This window comes from Nelumbo lutea, chromosome 7, assembly GCF_056320005.1.
Source record: "Nelumbo lutea isolate HS-2025 chromosome 7, American lotus-T2T, whole genome shotgun sequence".
In the NCBI taxonomy this organism is placed as follows: Eukaryota; Viridiplantae; Streptophyta; class Magnoliopsida; order Proteales; family Nelumbonaceae; genus Nelumbo; species Nelumbo lutea.
Window position 1 is genome coordinate 22358787 of NC_142690.1, and position 19735 is coordinate 22378521.

General features: G+C 36.2%; 1 protein-coding gene across 1 annotated transcript; it reads left to right on the top strand.

Moving 5' to 3' along the window:
* The first annotated feature begins 12006 nt into the window (after nucleotides 1-12006).
* CRD1 (dicarboxylate diiron protein, putative (Crd1)) lies at nucleotides 12007-16354 on the top strand. Its single transcript, XM_088953043.1, has 5 exons — nucleotides 12007-12734; nucleotides 13395-13459; nucleotides 14401-14728; nucleotides 15286-15384; nucleotides 15967-16354. Exons 1-5 carry the CDS (start codon nucleotides 12291-12293, stop codon nucleotides 16228-16230), a joined length of 1200 nt encoding a protein of 399 aa, XP_088809169.1. The 5' UTR covers nucleotides 12007-12290; the 3' UTR covers nucleotides 16231-16354.
* The last annotated feature ends 3381 nt before the right edge of the window (nucleotides 16355-19735 follow it).

The following is a 19735-nucleotide window of genomic DNA, read 5'->3' on the forward strand; positions in this document are numbered from 1 at the left end:
TGCATTTTTAATGTATATGTACTTCAACTATAAATAGCCTCAAATAACAAATGTATGCCAAAAAACAATTTATATTGACCAACCCAAAATGTTTATGGTATAAACAACAATGGTATCAAACACAACATAAATTGGATAGGTGGAAAAATGTTGCATGAAGTAATTGCTTACTAGCATTCTATGTTAAAATTGTCAAATATTAAAAAGAAAAATTGAGATTGGAATTAATTCATAGTTCAACAACCATGTGCTTTGATTAGGAAGGAAAATAAATAAAAAAAAAAGAATTAATTCAGCTAAGGCTTCATGCCTGCATTCCTTATTTTAAAGACTTATATCCTTTTTGCAGTTAAAAACTTAGTATTCTTAGGGGAATTTTAACAGCAAAAAGGAGATGAATCCTAAAAATAAGGAATGCCAAATGCCTTGAATAATGACTCGGATCCTCCTGCCCATTGGTTATTTATTTAGAGCAAAGTTTCTTAATTTGTCCCATAAAATGATATAAATAAGACAAATCTATATCTATATATATACTACAACAAAAAATATGAGGGGGGGATTAGACTTTTGGATTTTTTTGATTAAAATATCCCTCTTTTCGAATTTGGCCCCTCTCTATATGAGGGCCAAAAAGGTAATTTAAATGCTATCATTCAATTCATTGAATTCCCTCTTATTAAGTCCCATATTTAAGGCATTAAATGCCATTTTCTCTCATTAAATTCTATACTTAAGTTAATTTTGTTTTCCAACATTAAATTCCACTAAGTAAATCCATAGACAATAATTTTAATAGTTGAAAAGATATATTTTTTTAAAATTGGCCTATAAGCAAAACTATTCTTTTTTTATATAGGTGGTGGATAAGAAATTTAACCATTTGGGTTGAATGGGTAAACTCCATATGCCAAATTTAAATGGTAAAATTTTCAAAATAGATAAAAATACAAAAAATAAAGAAAATAAAAAGTACAAATAAGGTCAGAGATTTCTAGAATTGTTTGACTAAAATATTCATCTTTTTGAATTTGATCTCTCTTTATTGTGAGGATCAAGAAGGCAATTCAAATACTACCATGGTTTGGTGAGTTTCTTCTCATTAAGTCCCATATTTAAAGCATTAGATCTCATTGTTTCCCATTAAATTCTATATTTAAGTTATTTTTATTTCTCAACATTAAATTCCACTAGCTAGCCCTTATACGGCCATACATGATATTTTTAATATATAGTATAAAAACCTATATTTTTAAAATTGACCCAAAAGCAAGATTGTTTTCTATTTCATGTAGGTAGTGGGTAAGTAGTTCAACCATTTGGGTCAAATGGGTTAACCCATGATGCCCCAATTAAATGGTAAAAATTTAGAAATAGATAAACAAAAAAAATATAAAGAAAATTACAGAAAATTTTGGGCCAACCTCTGATACTATATGTTTATCATAATAAACAAAAATAAGTATGATAAATAAGAAGCATCTTTATCGATGAAGAAAATTGAATATAAAATATAAAACCGATTGAAATGAAACTACTTTCTTATTTGAGTGGCTGATCAACAATTCAAATATTTTGGGTCAAATGGGTCGATCCATAATTTCATAATTAAGGTTTAAAATGTAGAGGGTTGTTAAAGTATATGTTTGGCATAGATGCTGCAGATGCAACACCATTTTCTCAATGTGTGGGTTGGAAACACCATTTTCTGAGAAAACAGTGTTTTTTTTTTTGGAATTGTTGCTGCCAGGTTGAACGTTCCTAGAGCAACAATAACTTTTTCTGTTTGATACCAATGCTCCAAAAAACGCTTTCAGCACTGGTACCCATTATTCAATGCCACATCACTGCCACCTCACATCCCTGTTGGCAACAACAAGCTGCAGTTACAGAAAACACCAAATTTGGCATTGTTCCAAGCTACACCTTCCTGATTTCTGAGGCATGACTTAGAGCACTGTTTTTTCCGATGTGGCAGCACAATTTTCTAGAGCAATGGCAACGATGCCAAACAGACTCAAAATTGTTACAAAACGACGACAGATTGTACGCAAATATCCACAGAAGCAAAGATAAATGAAGACTTTGGAGCATATATAATAGTAAGTCCACAAAATCTGATTCTTTATTGCAATTATTTCATCAAACAAAAGGTCTGCAAACACATGTAGAGGAGATGGAGCAAAGCAAGACTTAATCATGGAGATGGATGAGGCTGAGGAGGTTGTAAGGGAGCACAGTTCTGGAGACAAGTTTCTCTCAGATCCCAACAAGTTTTAGTGGGACGTGGCGCGGTTATGCAACACCAACACCGGCTTATGTCACTGTTACAAAATGCCCTGAAGCATGGACTAACATGAATTTTGCTATTGTCCAGAACAATACGTTTCGCCTTTGAAACTTGATCCCGGCTTCCATCTTCTTTGCCTGTTTAATTTTTCACAGTTGAGATAGATCTAAATCATCATCAACAACATCCACCAGTATAATATTGATGATCATAATAGTGATCAGCAGTGAGAATATTAATTAAGAAAGAAAATGAAAATAAAGCTTCCAGACTTACATTCATGGAGTGCGAAAAGAGAGACGAGAACAATCAAAGAGAAGGTCAGAAGCATGGTGTTTAACTTAAACTTGGTGGTTGCCATGGCTAGGTCTAGCTGAGACTGAGAGAAGAAACTTGAATGAATGAATGATATTGAATGTGCCAAGCCGCGATGTGTTTTTTATAGGACATGTAACGGTGCAAACGGGTTGGATTGAGACCCTATATATCCAGTACTGTGTCCATATTTAACAAGTTTGGAATATATTTGTCAAAATAATCCGTATCCGTAAACAAATTGGATTTGGGTTTTTTGTTGGGTCCCACTTAGTTATGGATTTGGGTTCATTTGGATTTGAATGCCTTTCTAAAATAACCAACATTTTAGATCAGTATATTTTTACGTGACCAGTGAAGTTAGTGTTTAACTGGTACTATATGGCGTTATATTTGAGGAGGAAATATTGAACACAAAACACAAAAAATGATTTGGACACGTAGAAGCCATTAGGGGGTGAATTCTAGTTGAGCTGAGCCAAATACTTGGTTAGTCGAGTTCAGTTTTCGACAAAAAAACATAAGGATTAAGTTAGAGTTAGAGACTTGAGCTTGAATTCAGCTGATCAAAAACTCATATCTTTAAGTTTGGCTTGACTCAAGTTCTACTATGGGCCAAACTTTATATAAAAGATAAAAAGTTATATATGTAAAAAACTGTACATATAAAAATATTATTTCTTATATATATATATATATATATATATATTATTTTCTAGCCTCATGAACCAAGTTTTATTGGGCTTAAACTCAGCTTGAAGTTCAGTTTAAATAGAGTCAAATCTAACTTTTCGCAAACTGGGCTAGAATAAGTCATGAAAAGCTTAATTCATTTCTACCCCTAGAAGTTAGTAGTTATCATGTGATTCAAGAATCTCTTTCCGTTGAAGAATTAATTGCTAATTAATTTCGACAGTTCATTAATCACATCTTTTGTCCTTACATCATACATGATATCAAATGTATGGTGTTATGTTCCCATCTTAACTTAAAGCAGTTCTAACCCAATACAATTTCTACCGTTGGATGAAAGGCTCTCAGGTGGTGCTAAAATATTAAAGCAATACCATGGTACCAAACAATAACATCCACCATAACAAATCGAAAAAGGGGTTGGAACGATATCTGGATCCAATCTAGATGGATGCACTTTTGTGTTAAAGCATGGCTTTTAAAACTGGACCGGGCCAAACGGTCTGACCGAAAAAACTGGAAACCGGTTAGGTGATCAGTTTTGATTTTTCCCAAAACTGAAATTTCTTAAAAAACCATTGATTTTGGTCAGCAAACTGCTGACTCAGGCGATTAATCATTCGGACGGTTTTGATTATTTTTTAATTTTTTTATATTTTGTCAGAACAAGCCGACTATTCGATCCAGTAATCAAACCCCTGACCGATTCGATCTTTGGGTCAGTTTTAAAAACCATGGGTTAAAGCCTTTGATATGTAGGGATGATCATTTCTGATCTGATTTGTCCATCTTGGTCGACTTAGGGTCAGGCCTGGACATATAATATTATGCTTGGGTAGGCATTAATGTTGTTGGTACCCTATAAAACTCGGTCACCCCTGCTTTGATGTGGTTTATATTGTGACCCTATGTTACTATAAAAATTGTGAAATACTCCTAAGGCTTTTGGATTTTTATCTTGACTAAAATATTTTTCTTTATGAATTTGGTCCATCTCTATCTAGGCAGAATTGTAATTTAAATATTACTTTTCAATGCATTTCATTCCCTCATTAATTTTCATATTCAATGCATTAATTATCGTTCTCTTTCATTAAATCCTATATTTATAGTATTTTTGTCTTTCATAATTAAATTCCATTAATTATATCAAATGACAATATTAATAGTATACAACCTGTATTTTTGAAATCAACCAAAAAATTAAACTAGTTTTTGTAGGTGGTAGTTAAGCAGTTCAAGCGACATGTCAAAAAGGTGAATCCATGATGCTATAATTAAATACTAAAAGGCCAGAAATAGATAAAATATAAAAATAAAGAAAAATTTGGGCACATCTCTAATATGTTTTTGTCATATTAAACAAAAATTAGTATGATAAAAAAGTATTTGCATTAGTCTTGGAAATGAAACACAGAATTTAAAACAGATATAAAGTGAATATATTCCCATAGCTTTTATGCTTTTTCTTGACTAAAATACCCCTTGTTATGAATTTGGTTTCTCTCTCTCTTGAGGGTAAAAAATTATAATTTAGATACTACTTTTAGATGCATTTCATTCCCTCATTAAATAATTTAGATGCTACTTTTAGATGCATTTCATTCCCTCATTAACTCTCATATATTTAAGGCATTAACTTTCATTGAATCCTAATTTAAGGTGTTTTTGTCTTTCATTATTAAATTCCACTAATTAGACCCACAAATACTAATATTAATAGTGTAACTGTATAAAACTTATATTTTTTAAATCAAACTAAAACTGAAACCCGTGCTTTTCCAGGTGGTAGTTAAGTAGTTGAATAATTTTGTCTAATAGGTGAATCCATGATGCCATAATTAAATACTAAAAAGTTAAAAATAGATAAAATATAGAAATAAAGAAAATTCTAGAACATTTTGAGCACATCTCTAACACAACTTTCAAGGTGCCAAGGTGAGGCTAGGCGATAGGGGGGGCACTTTGTTGCCTAGTTTTCTAGGTGTCGCCTAGGCAATGGATTTTCTTTTTTAAGTAAAAAACATGTGTCATAAGGTGTTTCCCTAGGTTCCATAACCATATTTCCTTAATAATTATCCATAATTTTCATATTATAAAGTTCATCTTAAAGTATAGAAAATCAACATATTCATGGGAAGAAAAAGAATAAAGAAAAGAAAATTAAAAAAATATAGGGGTTGAACCCCTATTTCTGTTATAGGAAAAGAAAACTAGAGAAGAAGAAGAAGAAGAAGAAGAAGAAGAAAAAGAAGAAAATGTATTAATCCTAATGGGATCCTTTTGTGATTCTCTTCTTCAAATTTAAACTAGGAAGAAGATGCCTCAACACTAACCTCCTTGCCCTTAATCAATCCTAATGAGATCCTTTTGTGATTCTCTTGACCTAGGCTTCTTATACGAATTGGACCTAGCTCAAGACTCAATAGTATTGTCAGCCATAACCCACTTATCAGCCTAACCATCTTCCGACTGTCATCTTTTCTACTTGTGATGGTTTCTCTTCAGTTATGACATGCCTCCTTTGCTAGTCCCGATGCTAACCCATCTTTAAAAGTTTGTGAATTTCCTTAGTTCCTCTCCTTAACTCTTTGCAAGCATGGGAATCCAATTGCACATTGGGACCATTTCCCCATGAATTTAACATACATGTATAGGAGATATTCCTAATATGCTTGAATGCTTTATGCGCAAAGTTTTTGCACCTAACTATGACAGGATTCCCTACAAGCAAAAACTCTGCACACACTTTGCAATGCATGAGAATCTAGTCTTACATGGAAACATCTCCTACAAATATATCATATATGTACACTAAGGAAGATATTCACAATGTATGATTAGATGCTATTGTTAGCATAGTTAAAACATCTATTAAACAGTTGTAACAGAAAGATTCTTCTATCTTGACAGCTGGCCTGTTGGTTTCAACTTACCTACGTCGGTTACCCTGTATCTATAAATTAGTCAGCACCTAATCTATGAAGTGTGATTCAATCTTCTCTCTTTCTTGTGTCTGATACCAATTTACATGGTATTAGAGCGGAAAAGGCGATATTGAGAGGTGTCTCACTCTCTTTTCAAGTTTTCAGTCTCCTCTTATTAATTTTTTTTTTTTATTTCCTATTCTTGTTCTTGCAAATTGCCACTGCCAATGGCGATTGAGATCGACAAAAGTTTGCCATATTTCTTGCATCATTTAGAAAACTCGAGAATAGTACACATTTTAACTTCTTTTATCGGAGAATTTTTTTGACATGGCAATATGCCATGAAGACAACCCTAAGAGCGAAGAATAAGCTCCGTTTTGTTGATAGATCCTTTTCACGACCAAGTGGTGCAGCACTAGAAGAATCGACCTAGTTCAAATGCAATGCCATGGTTGTCTTGTGGATTCTTAATTCCTTATCCCAAGATATCTACAATAGTGTTGCATTCATTGACTATGCTACGAAGATCTGGAAAGAACTTGAGGAGCGATTCTCGCAAGGCAATGTACCTTGCATACACCAACTGAAATGGGAACTGACACTCCTTCAATAGGGAGATCTAACAGTCATTGTCCACTTCACCAAATTCAGAGCATTCTGGGACGATTTAGGAACATTCATCACCATTTTTGAATGTTCATGTAGAGCAGCGTAGACCTTTGTAGCTGAAAGAGATAATGAGAAGGTACACTAGTTCCTCATGGGACTCAACCATTGCTTCAACTCAATCCGTTATACTATTCTTAGATCAGATCCTCTACCCAACATAAATCGTGCATACACACTTGCTATTCAAGAAGAGAGACATCAACTCACAGTCTCCCTGTGGCATCCTTCTAGACATCTAGAAGCAGCAGCGTTGAATGTATCTTGCTGACCATCGACACAAGGACCTGGATCAAATGGATAACCTTGACAAAGACCACAGTCTGATCATTGCAAGGAGAACGGCCACACCAAAGACTTTTGTTGCTGGATATCCAAAAAATTGGGAAAAGAATGAATCAAATTGTCATTTTGATAACAAGAATTCACAACAATAGTCCCAGCCAACATCATGTGCAACTGTTGAATCCTTAGGTCTCACTGATAAGCCCCCAATCCTAGGATTGACAATGAAGCAATACACTCAACTTTTATCTCTCCTCAGCAATGACACATCTAACTTCACCTTAGCTAATGCCTCTGGTAAGAATTCATCCACTCTCAATTGGATTCTTGATAATGGTGCCTCCAACCACATGATTATTTCTGAATCCATGTTAATCAACTCAAATTGTTTGAATCATGAGAAATTGGTTCGTTTACCAAATGGAACCATCATTTCTGCCACTCATCAAGGATCTATGAATTTGGGTTCACACACCATTCATAATGCTCTTCACCTCCCACACTTTTAAATGTAATTTGCTGTCTATAAGCAAACTAACCACTCAACTCCAATGTGCGGCAATTTTCTCCCCATCATTATGTGTTCTGCAGGATCTTGCCTCCAAGACAGTGACTGGAGTGGGCAAGTTCCATGATGGTCTATACCATTTCCTAGTTCCAACACAATCCTTCTTAGCTCTTGTAGTTACCTCTATTGTTGATGATGTTACATGGCATAGGCAACTTGGCCATGCTTCTCGGCAACACATCTCTCTAATAAATGGCATACCTACCACATGTGGAGATTTTTGTTGTGACTCTTGTCATTGCGCCAAATAGACATGGATCCCATTTCCAATGAGTGTCTCTCAAACTACTGTTCCCTTTCAACTTGTCCATTATGATATTTGGGGTGGCTACTAAATGATTTCCCACTCAGGTGCACGCTTTTTTCTCACTATTCTTGATAACTTTAGTAAATGTACATGGGTCTATCTCTCAAGTTAGAAGCATTGCTCTTTCTTATTGGTTTTTTTGCAATGGTGAAACGCCAATACAATTGTAATGTAAAATCTGTCCATTCAGACAATGGGCCTGAATTCTTTTCCAGACCCATTCAGCAGTATTTCACCACTGAAGGCATCATTCATCAAGGGTATTGCATAGATACACCCCAGCAAAATGGTGTTCCTAAAAGCAAACATCACCACTTACTTGAAGCCGCTCATGCTCTTCGATTTGAAGCTTCTCTTCCTGTATCCTTTTGGGGAGAGTGCCTATTTATAGCAGTATACCTCATTAACTTACTCCCTACACTAGGACCTTTAGCCAAGTCACCATTTGAGATACTTTTCCATAGACTACCTGACTACAAACATTCTGCACCTTTGGTTGTCTATGTTATGCTCAAGTCTAACCACTCCCCAGGGACAAATTTGTAAGTTGAGCTACCAAGTGCATCTTCATGGGATACCCTCTTAGATAGAAGGGCTATAGAATTTATGACCTTACCTCACACCACATATTCACTTCTAAAGATATTGTTTTCTTTGAGTCCATATTTCCTTTTCAAACCACTATAGCCACTATTCCTTCCACCTGAACAAATACCAGCCCATGAGCCCATCACCACATCAACCCATGAATTACCCACTGAACCTACTCATACAACCGCCACCACACCAGTCCATACACCCATAGTCAATGAGCCCACCCATGAGGATAGTCCTAGCCCATAATTCATGTCCGTTCCACTCATCCAACATGATATCATGCCACATCATGAACACCGTTTACCCTCACACCTTCATGATACCTTGTTCAACTTTTTCCATCCATCATAGAGAATGTCAATACTGCCCTTCACACTATTACTAGTACTATTGAGAATGAGTTCACTTCCTTTGCTCAAAAGCCTTCTCCTATCCAAGCTGGAAAGAAGCCATGACAAAAGAGATGGAAACTTTTGAAAAAAAACAACACATGGAATATTGTAGACTTACCACCTGGCAAGTGAGCCATCACCTTTAAATAGGTTTGTAAAATCAAGTACAAATTCAATGGTAGTATTGAAAGATTCAAGGCCTGACCGGTGGCCAAAGGCTATATGGGCTTAAGCAATGAGAACTCCATCAACTTGACATTAACAATGCTTTCTTTCATGATGATCTCCATGAAGAAGTTTACATGACTATGCCACAAGGATTTGCTAAGGATGGAACCCACAAAGTCTGCAAGTTATAAAAATCTCCATATGGGCTTAAGCAAGCCTCCAGAATGTGGTTTTTTAAATTCACTCAAGCCATTCTTTCCCATGGATTTAAGAAAGATGCAGATTATTCTCTCTTCACACTGATCCAAAGGGAATCCTACATTGCTATTGTGGTATATGTGGATGATGTCATCCTTGCATGGAATGATCTAGCCCGCATTTCCCTCATTAAGCAATTTCTTAGTGATCAATTTGGCATCAAAGATCTTGGTTCCCTTCAATATTTCTTTGGATTGGAAAATGTTTGTTTTTCTCCTATCATTTATCTCAATCAACAAAAGTACCTTAAAGATATCATTGAGGAATGTGGACTTAAAAATTGCAAGGTTTCTCCTACACCCATTGAGCAACAACGTCACTTCATTGATCCTTCCAGTGCTCCTCTTGATGATCCAGCTCATTTTTGATGTCTTCTGAGTTGTTTAGTCTACCTTACTATTAAAAGGCCGGGCATTAGTTTTGTAGTTAATTGTCTCAGCCAGCATATGCAAGCACCAAGACAAGAACATCTTGGTGCCGCATTGTGTGTTGTTCAATATTTCAAAGGCACTTTGTCCCATTGCCTTTTCTTCAGTGCCACATCTGATCTCATGCTCTGAGATTATTGTGATTATGATTGGGCTAGTTGCCATTAACTTGGCATTCAACTACTGGCTATCTTACTTTGTTGGGGTTTGCACCATTTTCATGGAAGTCTAAGAAACAACACAGTTTCTCCATCATCTGCCAAGGCTGAGTACTGTGCAATGGCCACCACCATTATTGAACTTTTGTGGCTGAAACGTGTTCTCCACGACTTAACAGTCTCCCTATCCTCTATGCACTTATACTGTGATAACAAAGTAACACTCCACATTGCCGCCAATCCCGTGTTCCACGAACATACCAAACATATTGTCATCGATTGCCATTTCATATGTGAACATGCACAAAGTGGAAAAATTCAGACCTTCCACTTATCAAGCAATTCTCAACCTACTAATCTTTTCACTAAAGCCCTCGGTTTAGATAGGTTTCAGCAGTTAATACCCAAGTTGGGCATTCAACTTCTTCTTGCACCAACTTGGGGAGGGGGGGGGGGATGTTAACATAGTTAAAACATATATTAAATAGTTGTAACAGAAAGATTATTCTATCTATCCTAACAGATGGCCTATTGGTTTCAACTTGCCTAAGTCGATAAATTAGTCACCGCCTATCTATGAAGTGCGATTCAATATGCAGCTATATATTTGATTAATGAAATGTTTTATTTGTGTTACGATCCATTTGTCCCATGTTAGTAGTATGGGATGCTAATGTGAGGTATCCCACATCGGTAGAATAGGATGCTGTTGTGGGGTATATATGTGCTTGGGTTCCCTCCCTCTAGCAGCTAGCTTTTAGGGGTGAGTTCTCCTAAGGCACATAATAATTGGTATCAGAGCCGGTTCGACCATGGACACCCGTGGAAAGACTAACGCGGAGTTCCGCAATGAGGTCAATGAAACCTTAGCACGACATGAGTCGAGCATTGACCAAGTGAACACTGTCTTACAAGCAGTGTTAACCGAATTCCAAGCCCTTCGAGCCTCACGAACCACTCCCAATACCACTCCCGAGACCAACCCCTTCGCCCATGAAGAATCCTCACATCCCCATACTTCCCGTTCAATCTCCACCCATGACCACCCTCATCAACACGTCAAGCTGTCATTCCCAAAATTTAACGGGGATGATCCGAGCGGTTGGATTTATAAGGCGGAACAGTATTTTGAATTTCAAAATATTATTCCGGACCAACAGGTGCAGCTAGCTTTTAGGGGTGAGTTCTCCTAAGGCACATAACAAATGGTATCAGAGCCTACACTATGCCTCGCAGTTGCAATCGTGCGGCACAGGTGGTGACATCAGTATTGTAGTGTTCGACCGGGACTAGGTGGACTAGTGCAAAGCCAGCCTGTATGGGCGCTGGGACTGCAGAAAGCGTGGTGGGATGTTACGATCCATTTGTCTCATGTTAGTAGTATGGGATGCTAATGTGAGGTATCCCACATTAGTAGAATAGGATGCTGTTATGGGGTATATATGTGCTTGGATTCCCTCCCTCTAACAGCTAGCTTTTAGGGGTGAGTTCTCCTAAGGCACATAACAATTTGCTGATTGAAAAACAAGCCCATTTCACTCACCAGACCACAAGCATAAACTCCTCTAGTTAGAAGTCCAATGAGGAATTGGCCTTGAAGTAAGGCCAACTTGATTACCAAGAAGACTGGCTTTCAATGAACCAAACCAAATTCATCACTTCCTCTTTGGGCTCCTATGAGCAAAGATTAACCGAGCGTGATAATTCATCACTTCATCTTTGGGCTCCTATGAGCAAAGATTAACCGAGCGTGATGGCCGCACGTTGTGGAACAAATGATAATGTTATACAGGCTTAAATTTTCTTCTTCTTATTATTATTAGTACGTAATTTCAGCCCCTGTTTTTAAAAACAAGATCCGGGGTTAATAGTTTTCACACAAGGTTTCAAAGGAGAACAAGCTAAAAAATTGAAAAATAAGAATAAAGAGTAAAATATCTACTGAGAATCTGCTGAAATCAAAGCAAGGCCATATGTTATAAGCTAGGTGTAATAATCTTAACCAGGAATTTGTTTCCTTGGATGAACCTGGTGAGCATCTGCTACGTGTCAAATCCTTATTAAAACTCATAGATTTCATTGGATGAGATTCAATCACTGTCAACCAACTATAAACCCACCTCTTATCCACCCCTCCAAAGACACTCACGACAGTCCAGTCATCCCCCATAGCCACTGCCTTCTCCCTGTTCTAATTCCCTCAACCCAGAAACTCTGCTGAAATTCCGGCCAAAAATGGCTGCAGAAATGGCTCTGATAAAACCCATCTCAAAATTTGGCGGAACCACCCCCAAGTTGAGCAGCCCAAGGCCTTACGGAATGTTCTGCGTTAAAATGTCAGCCACTGCACAGCCCGCACCAAAGTCCAAGAAAGGCAAGACAGCGATTAAGGAGACGCTCCTCACACCCAGGTTCTACACCACAGATTTTGATGAAATGGAGAGACTTTTTAACACTGAGATCAACAGGAAACTGAACCAGAGCGACTTTGAAGCGCTGCTCCAAGAATTCAAGACTGATTACAACCAGACCCATTTCGTCAGGAACAAGGAATTCAAGGAGGCTGCTGATAACATGCAAGGCCCTCTGCGACAGATTTTCGTTGAGTTTCTGGAGAGGTCCTGCACTGCTGAATTCTCTGGTTTTCTGCTGTACAAGGAGCTCGGAAGGAGGCTAAAGGTAAGCTGTTGATTCACCTATCCATTGATACAGTCAATTTCCCCAACTGGGTTTGAGTTCTTTGAGTTGTTTCCATTAAATTCCTGGGAACAAATTCAAATTTTTAACTCAAGAAAACTATCTTCTTTTATACTCTCATTATTTGATGGTAGCACAATGTGGACTTGCTGAAATTTCCTAGAGACAAAATAAAATTCCAAGTTGAAATTTTAGTTTAGACCAATAATGTTCCAATACATAATAAAGAGGGAAAAATAGAAGGAAGCTATAGTTGGGTTATTTTGTTGTTTGAAACCCTCTTTTTGTTTATTTTTTATTTAAGTTGGGTTATCTTTTAACTATTTAAATTACTACTGTCATGGCCAATCCAGGATTATTCTATGGTTTCCAAAGAAAAGAACAAAGAATGCTTTGTTGTTGATGTTATGGCTCAGTTTGGGAAGAGTGCAAATACAAATATGTACAATGCAAAACCTTGTATACGTTATTTCTAAATATCTTGTATCTGCACCTTACATATTTGTATTTGTACTCTTCCCAAACTGAGCCTATAGAAAGGGTTGTGACTCAATGTCTCTTTTTCAACCTTCTCTTGTGATAATAATACTATGATTCATATTTATCTTTGATGTTGCTTACTGTTTTATGCTAATGTTACAGAAAACAAATCCAGTTGTGGCAGAAATTTTTGCACTTATGTCCAGGGATGAAGCCAGACATGCTGGGTATGCAAACTTTGTTACTTTTTTATTTATAAGGGCTGTGGTTCTAGTTATGCTCATTGTTTCATGCCATCAAGACAATGAAATTGCTTGCACATATATTTGAGGAAGCACCTCTGCGTTCAAGTGAATAGAAGAATTTAGGGATCAAGACTCAGAGGCTAACTTGAGCTCATTGTGAATGATTATTCTGGATTCAAATCTAAATCAGACACAAACTCAAAGCATATAACCAGAACCAAGCATGCATTCAATATAAAAAACACAGGAATGCATGAATACAAGGGTGAGAGAAAAGGGAAAAAAAGGACTTTCGAGCTTTAGGAAGGCCAAACCCACTTTTAAATCAGGCTGGAATGACTCAACCAATCTTTGTGTATGGTCAGAACTAGAGGTGTCCACGATTAAGTATATATTTATATAATATATAGAAAATATGTAACATATATTAAAAATATACATATAAATATATATACCGGTCGGTTCAGTTAACCGCTGGTTCTTTTGTAAGTTAACTGAAAACCGAACCGGTCTTTCATTTTTTCATAAATTCCAAACCTAAACCAAACCGATCAGTTCGGTTAACCGCATTTTGCGGTTCGGTTTTTCATGGACACCCCTAGTCAGAACCCACCATCCCTTATATGGTCTTGCCAGGGGAATCCCATTAATAGGCATCAAGGAAGTCAGATCATCTTAATGATCCTATTCACACTTCACAACTAAAACAAACCATTCATGAAAGAAACCTGATCAGATAGCAATGCTTATTTGATGGTAAAGATCCCTAGCCATGTGATAATTGTGGCCCATATCACCAAGCACAAGAATGTGCACCATTTTAGATATATAGTACACTGATCAGTATAACTATTTTGTGGCAGATAACGAAGTATAGATCCATTTAAGTCTCACTGTTCTTTTTTTCCATGTTTAAATTACAGGTTTTTGAACAAGGGCCTAGCTGATTTCAATTTGGCATTGGACTTGGGTTTCCTTACAAAGGCTAGAAAATACACATTCTTCAAACCAAAATTCATTTTCTATGCCACATACTTATCTGAGAAAATTGGGTATTGGAGGTACATAACCATATACAGGCATCTCAAGGCCAACCCTGAATTCCAAGTTTATCCAATTTTCAAATACTTTGAGAACTGGTGCCAAGATGAGAACAGGCATGGGGACTTCTTTTCTGCATTGTTAAAGGCACAGCCACAATTCCTCAATGACTGGAAAGCAAAGTTGTGGGCCCGATTCTTTTGTCTATCGGTAATTCCTTTGTCTAAATTTGTTTTTTCATCTTTTAAAAAAAATCACTACAAATGGTTTGATTAATAAACCATCCCGGTAACTTGGTAAGGACCAAAACTAGTTAGTCGGTTGAAAATTATGCCCTTGTGGTTGCAAGTTGCAACCTAGTGCCCCAACACTTGATTAATAAATCTTCCATTTTCATGCTCTTAGCTTCCTATGGTAGTCTCTTTATTGTTTTTCTTGTTTGATTTTTGCCTTTAAACAATGGAATTGGATATCAAAATTTTGCATAATCTATCCTTGCTTCCCAAGTGTAGCCATAGTAATTTCATCTGGACCAATTTGGTGGTCTTCCAGGGATGAGGTCATCCAGTTCTTGAACTAATTGAATGACTGCAACCTTGTGACATGAGGAAGATATGCTAGCATATAACAAATGCAAAGAGTTTTCTTTTATCTTTTCCCTTTTTTGTTGTTTCCTTTTCCTTAAGTTCTCAATAATTAAAATATTGTTATCCTCTTCACCCACACCTGTTCTGAGATGCATCACAAGTTTCAACTTCATCCTGCAGGTATATGTGACAATGTACCTTAACGACTGCCAGCGAACAACTTTTTATGAGGGAATTGGACTCAACACCGAAGAATTTGACATGCATGTCATTATTGAGGTATCCTGAATTTCAGATTTGTATGTTACACTGTTCCACATGAACATGATTACTACATTACCTTAATATACATGGAAGTTCATTGGTACATGAGTTTTCATCTCTATATATACAGAAACATACAGACATAAATATATGTATTCATTCAAATGAACATTTGTACATTATTAGACCCTGTATCTTTTCTTCTTTTCTAGAAATTTAGAAACTTCTTTTTAGCTGAAAAGAGTATAAGATTATTTGCCCAAGTCAAGTATTGGTTTTATTTTAAATTTGTTTGGTGATAAAAAAGTCCCACTTATTTGCATATAGAAAACGCTTATGGTCTAATATCTGCTCATATCAGTTTAATGTCTGATACATGGGCCATTGGGTCACATGATATGAAATAAGAGAAAAAAAAAAAAGAAACACAGATGGTGCATGTGCCTATTCATTTGCCTTGCCATTCTATTGCTCTACCTGGTTTTTCTGTTTGTGTTCCTTTTCTGAATTTAAAAAATCCACCAGCACATTTTATTTGCCCTTGTTGGATACGCTCTGATGATTTGGTTGGATATTTTGTGATTCAAAATTTTTCAGACAAACCGCACAACTGCTAGGATTTTCCCAGCAGTTCTGGATGTTGAGAACCCAGAGTTCAAGAGGAAGCTGGACAGGATGGTGGAAATCAACAAGAAGCTGAGTGCTGTTGCAGAGAGTCAAGACATACCTTTTGTGAAAAACTTAAAGAGGATTCCACTCATTGCAGCGTTGGCCTCTGAGCTCTTGGCTGCATATCTCATGCCCCCAATTGAGTCTGGATCAGTGGATTTTGCAGACTTTGAGCCACAACTTGTTTACTGATTCGTTTGAAGCACCTATTTCATGCTTTCTGATAGTGTGCTTACTGCTGTTAACTGTTGTTGTATGGCTCGTGTACCAAACTGAGGAAAATTTAATTTATTGATGAAAGCCCTTTTTCTCGTAACACCGAGTACTTTCCACAGAAACTAGGTTTCCTTTCCCTTTGTTCATGGTGTCTGTGTTTTCCATTTTTGTTTTTATTTATAAATTCTTGGTCAGCAAACAAGACTGAAGAACAAAAAGATGGTAGAGGTTTTACAGGCTGATGCCACCTTTTGGGACTGCCATGGATGCATGTACATAAATCATTCTTTTTCAACTCAATAAAGTCAACTGTTAACTATCAAAGAAAACATATACATCAGAGGAAACATAAAAGATACCAGAGACCTATGTATAAACTATGCCAAGTTCAGAGTGGAGTGTTGTCTATGTATACAATATGAACCTATCAACCTTCTCATGCATGATTTTATTCTATTTTATGAATCAGTCTTTTTGCTGCTCTGCATTCATAGTAGAAGATATATTTTCAAAATTATTTAAAAAATCCAGTAGATGAACTACTGACATTTATACTGTAACTAAAAATAGAAGAAAACATTATTCAGGAAATGAATCACAACATAAAGACTGAGATATGATGCTTCCATCCTATGTTTTTGCACCCTTTGTTCACAGTTAGCAAATTGTCCTTTCTGGGATTTGAAGGGCTCTATGGCTAATAGAGCTCGTGATGCTAAGAATGCTCTTCAATGTCAAAGTTTTGCATCCTTCAAATGTAATATGAAAGCCTACTTTATGAGAAGTTAGATCCAACATATCCCGCTGTTACTAAATCTGAATATTCTATAAGTATTAGTTTTTAACATATAAAGTGAGCATGCAAAGAGATCCTTGTATCCCACCATCCCTTGTCTCTTGTTCCAGCAAGAGTTAGATTTCAGAGAGAATGCATCTGCAACAACTGGTGGTAGTAAAATCTTTTGACTTTCCAATAATAAATGGATATGTTGGTCAAAAAGCAGATCACCTGATGTCTTGAATATTAAACAAATGGGAATCATGCCAGTATTTTATTGGGTGGTAATGAATTCATAATATTTTCTGGAATGGTGGTTGCAGCAAATCTGAGCTTGGTCTCATAAGATTATAGGAAAATTACCAAAAGGATTGATATGAATTCCTTATGCCAACTATAAGGATAATACCCAACTTTTCTTATTTCCGAAGTTAATACCCCACTAAAAAATGGTGTTTTACAACATTTTGAAATTGTCACGTTAGCCAAAATAATTGAAACATGTTCTTAAACTGTATGTCTCGAGAAGTTAAAAACAAGTTCGTTTTGTTTTTTGAAAACAAAAACCTTTACTTTTTGAAACCATCAAAATGAATGATTTCAAAGGGATTTTAAAATTTGGAATAAAGATGTTATATGATTCATGAAACATGACAACGGATCACCGGACGAAGACATGTTTCTCAAACCACAAGGTAGTTTTGAAAACAAAGAGAAAAGACACGTTACATGCTTTGTTTTAAGGACAATTTGGTTTCAAACCAGATGGTTTTAATTCGATTTTGAAACACACGACAAGAAAAACAATGAACATTGAAGAGGACCCCCCAAGTTTTCAACTTAGCACAAACGTTATTTTGTGTTACTTCAATGCTTTACTAGTTTAAAGAATAAATAATTAAAATGAATATTTCTTTATATTCTTTCTTCTTATATTACCAAAGAAACTTCCCATTTTACAAATATGGGATACGATTCTCCATTTTCTAAAATCTTAAACCTGGATAAAGAGCTGTCAGCGGGTGAGGTCTACCGGACAGGACCAATCCAACATAACTGGTTATGTCAGTTCTAGTTCATTCACCATTAATAGTGAATAACATCTAAAGGTCTTTTATGTTTTCTTGTAAATTTTGTCATATTTTACCTATAGAGGATAAGGAAAATTCCACTTTACTACCCTTAACTTTGGGGGTAGTGTCAAGTTAGAATCCAAACTTTCAAATGTGTCACTGTAGTCCTAAACTTTCAAAAAGTGTCAAGTTGATCCCTACCATTAATCGACTGTCAGTTATCTGTTAAAAATGTCAAAACTATCCATCAAAAAAGAAAATGTTCATTGTCTTTACCTTGAGACTGAACCAGTTATCTTCATAGAAAAGAGAGAAAAAACATGAAATATGATAGAGGGAAACAAGAACTGAAATATGATGGAGAGAAAAAACATGAAATATGAAATATGTGTTTCAGATCTAAATGACTTCATTAGTTTAGAATATCAAACACCTCAACCGGTTCAATCTCAAGGTAGAAGAGAATGAACTGTGTCTTCTCTTGAAGGGTAATTTTGACATTTTCAACAAATAACTGATGGTCAGTTAACAACAAGGTTCAAAGTATCGACACGTATCAGTCTGTATCGACCGATACATATCGTTCCAGGTCCCCTCCGATATGCCCTTATAGTGGGTGTATCAGAGGTCTAACCAGTTCAAAGGGTAGAGGAGACCTAAACCGCCCCCCTGAACCAATTGTGAAAAAAAAATAAAAAAGGGCTTGAAAATGTGTATCGATTCGCCCGATATGCCCCTATTGACATATCAGGTGTATCAATATTTTGAACCTTAGACTTAACGGTAGAGACCAACTTGACACTTTTTGAAAATTAAGTACTGCAGTGATCCATTTGGAAGTTTGTTTACTAACTTAACACTACCCCCAAAGTTCAAGGTACTAAAAAACACTTGTTTTACATATAAACTATTTACTATTTTACTGACAATTTTATTAAGGTTATATTACAAAAAAAAAGTTTTAGGTTATTATCATAGTAATTATAGATATCAAGTATAATCGGATCTGACTAGGTCAGACCTAATTATCCCAAATTTGGGTCTATCATAGAACCCATTATTAATTGGTTTGCAACTGGTATGATATGAAGTGAGATGGCCTTAACTTCATGTGACCGGTGTAATAACGGCGAAGGGGATTGCATGGCCACAAGTTTACTTCACTTCATGGGACCCGATGTCATAAGAGGAAACATGCCAATAAGGGGGTTGTATGGTAAAAAGTTCATTTCATATAGGGTAAAATATAAAAACTTCCCCTGATGTTTCAGACAATCATAAAACCTCTTTTCCATCAATATCCCAGTAATGAAAACTTGGAATTTACAAAAAAAAAAAAAGCAATTTAGTTAAAATCAAGACCTAAATAGTTCTCCAAAATATGTGTTCCCATTATGTCCTCCTTTGGCCAATTTGTCCCCAAGCTGATTTGCTTTATTGTATGAATGAGATTATTTTAAGTGCAGTTCAGCATCCAATGCTATGTCCTTGCAATAGAGGGGCGGGGGTCAGTTCATTCCCATAGCATGTCTAGTGTTTTCAACATATTAGCATTTGCCAAAACAAAACTGGTACGAAGTGTCCTCATAGCAAGGAGGCATGGTTTGGAAGGAGTATAAATGCAAATATA

What these genes read in the sequence shown, in the direction of transcription:
- CRD1 (XM_088953043.1), top strand. Translation starts at nt 12,291, where the DNA reads ATGGCTGCAGAAATGGCTCTGATAAAACCCATCTCAAAATTTGGCGGA. An exon ending in GATGAAGCCAGACATGCTGG is followed by an intron (nt 13,460 to 14,400) that starts GTATGCAAACTT and finishes TTTAAATTACAG; the next exon opens with GTTTTTGAACAAGGGCCTAG. An exon ending in CCCGATTCTTTTGTCTATCG is followed by an intron (nt 14,729 to 15,285) that starts GTAATTCCTTTG and finishes TTCATCCTGCAG; the next exon opens with GTATATGTGACAATGTACCT.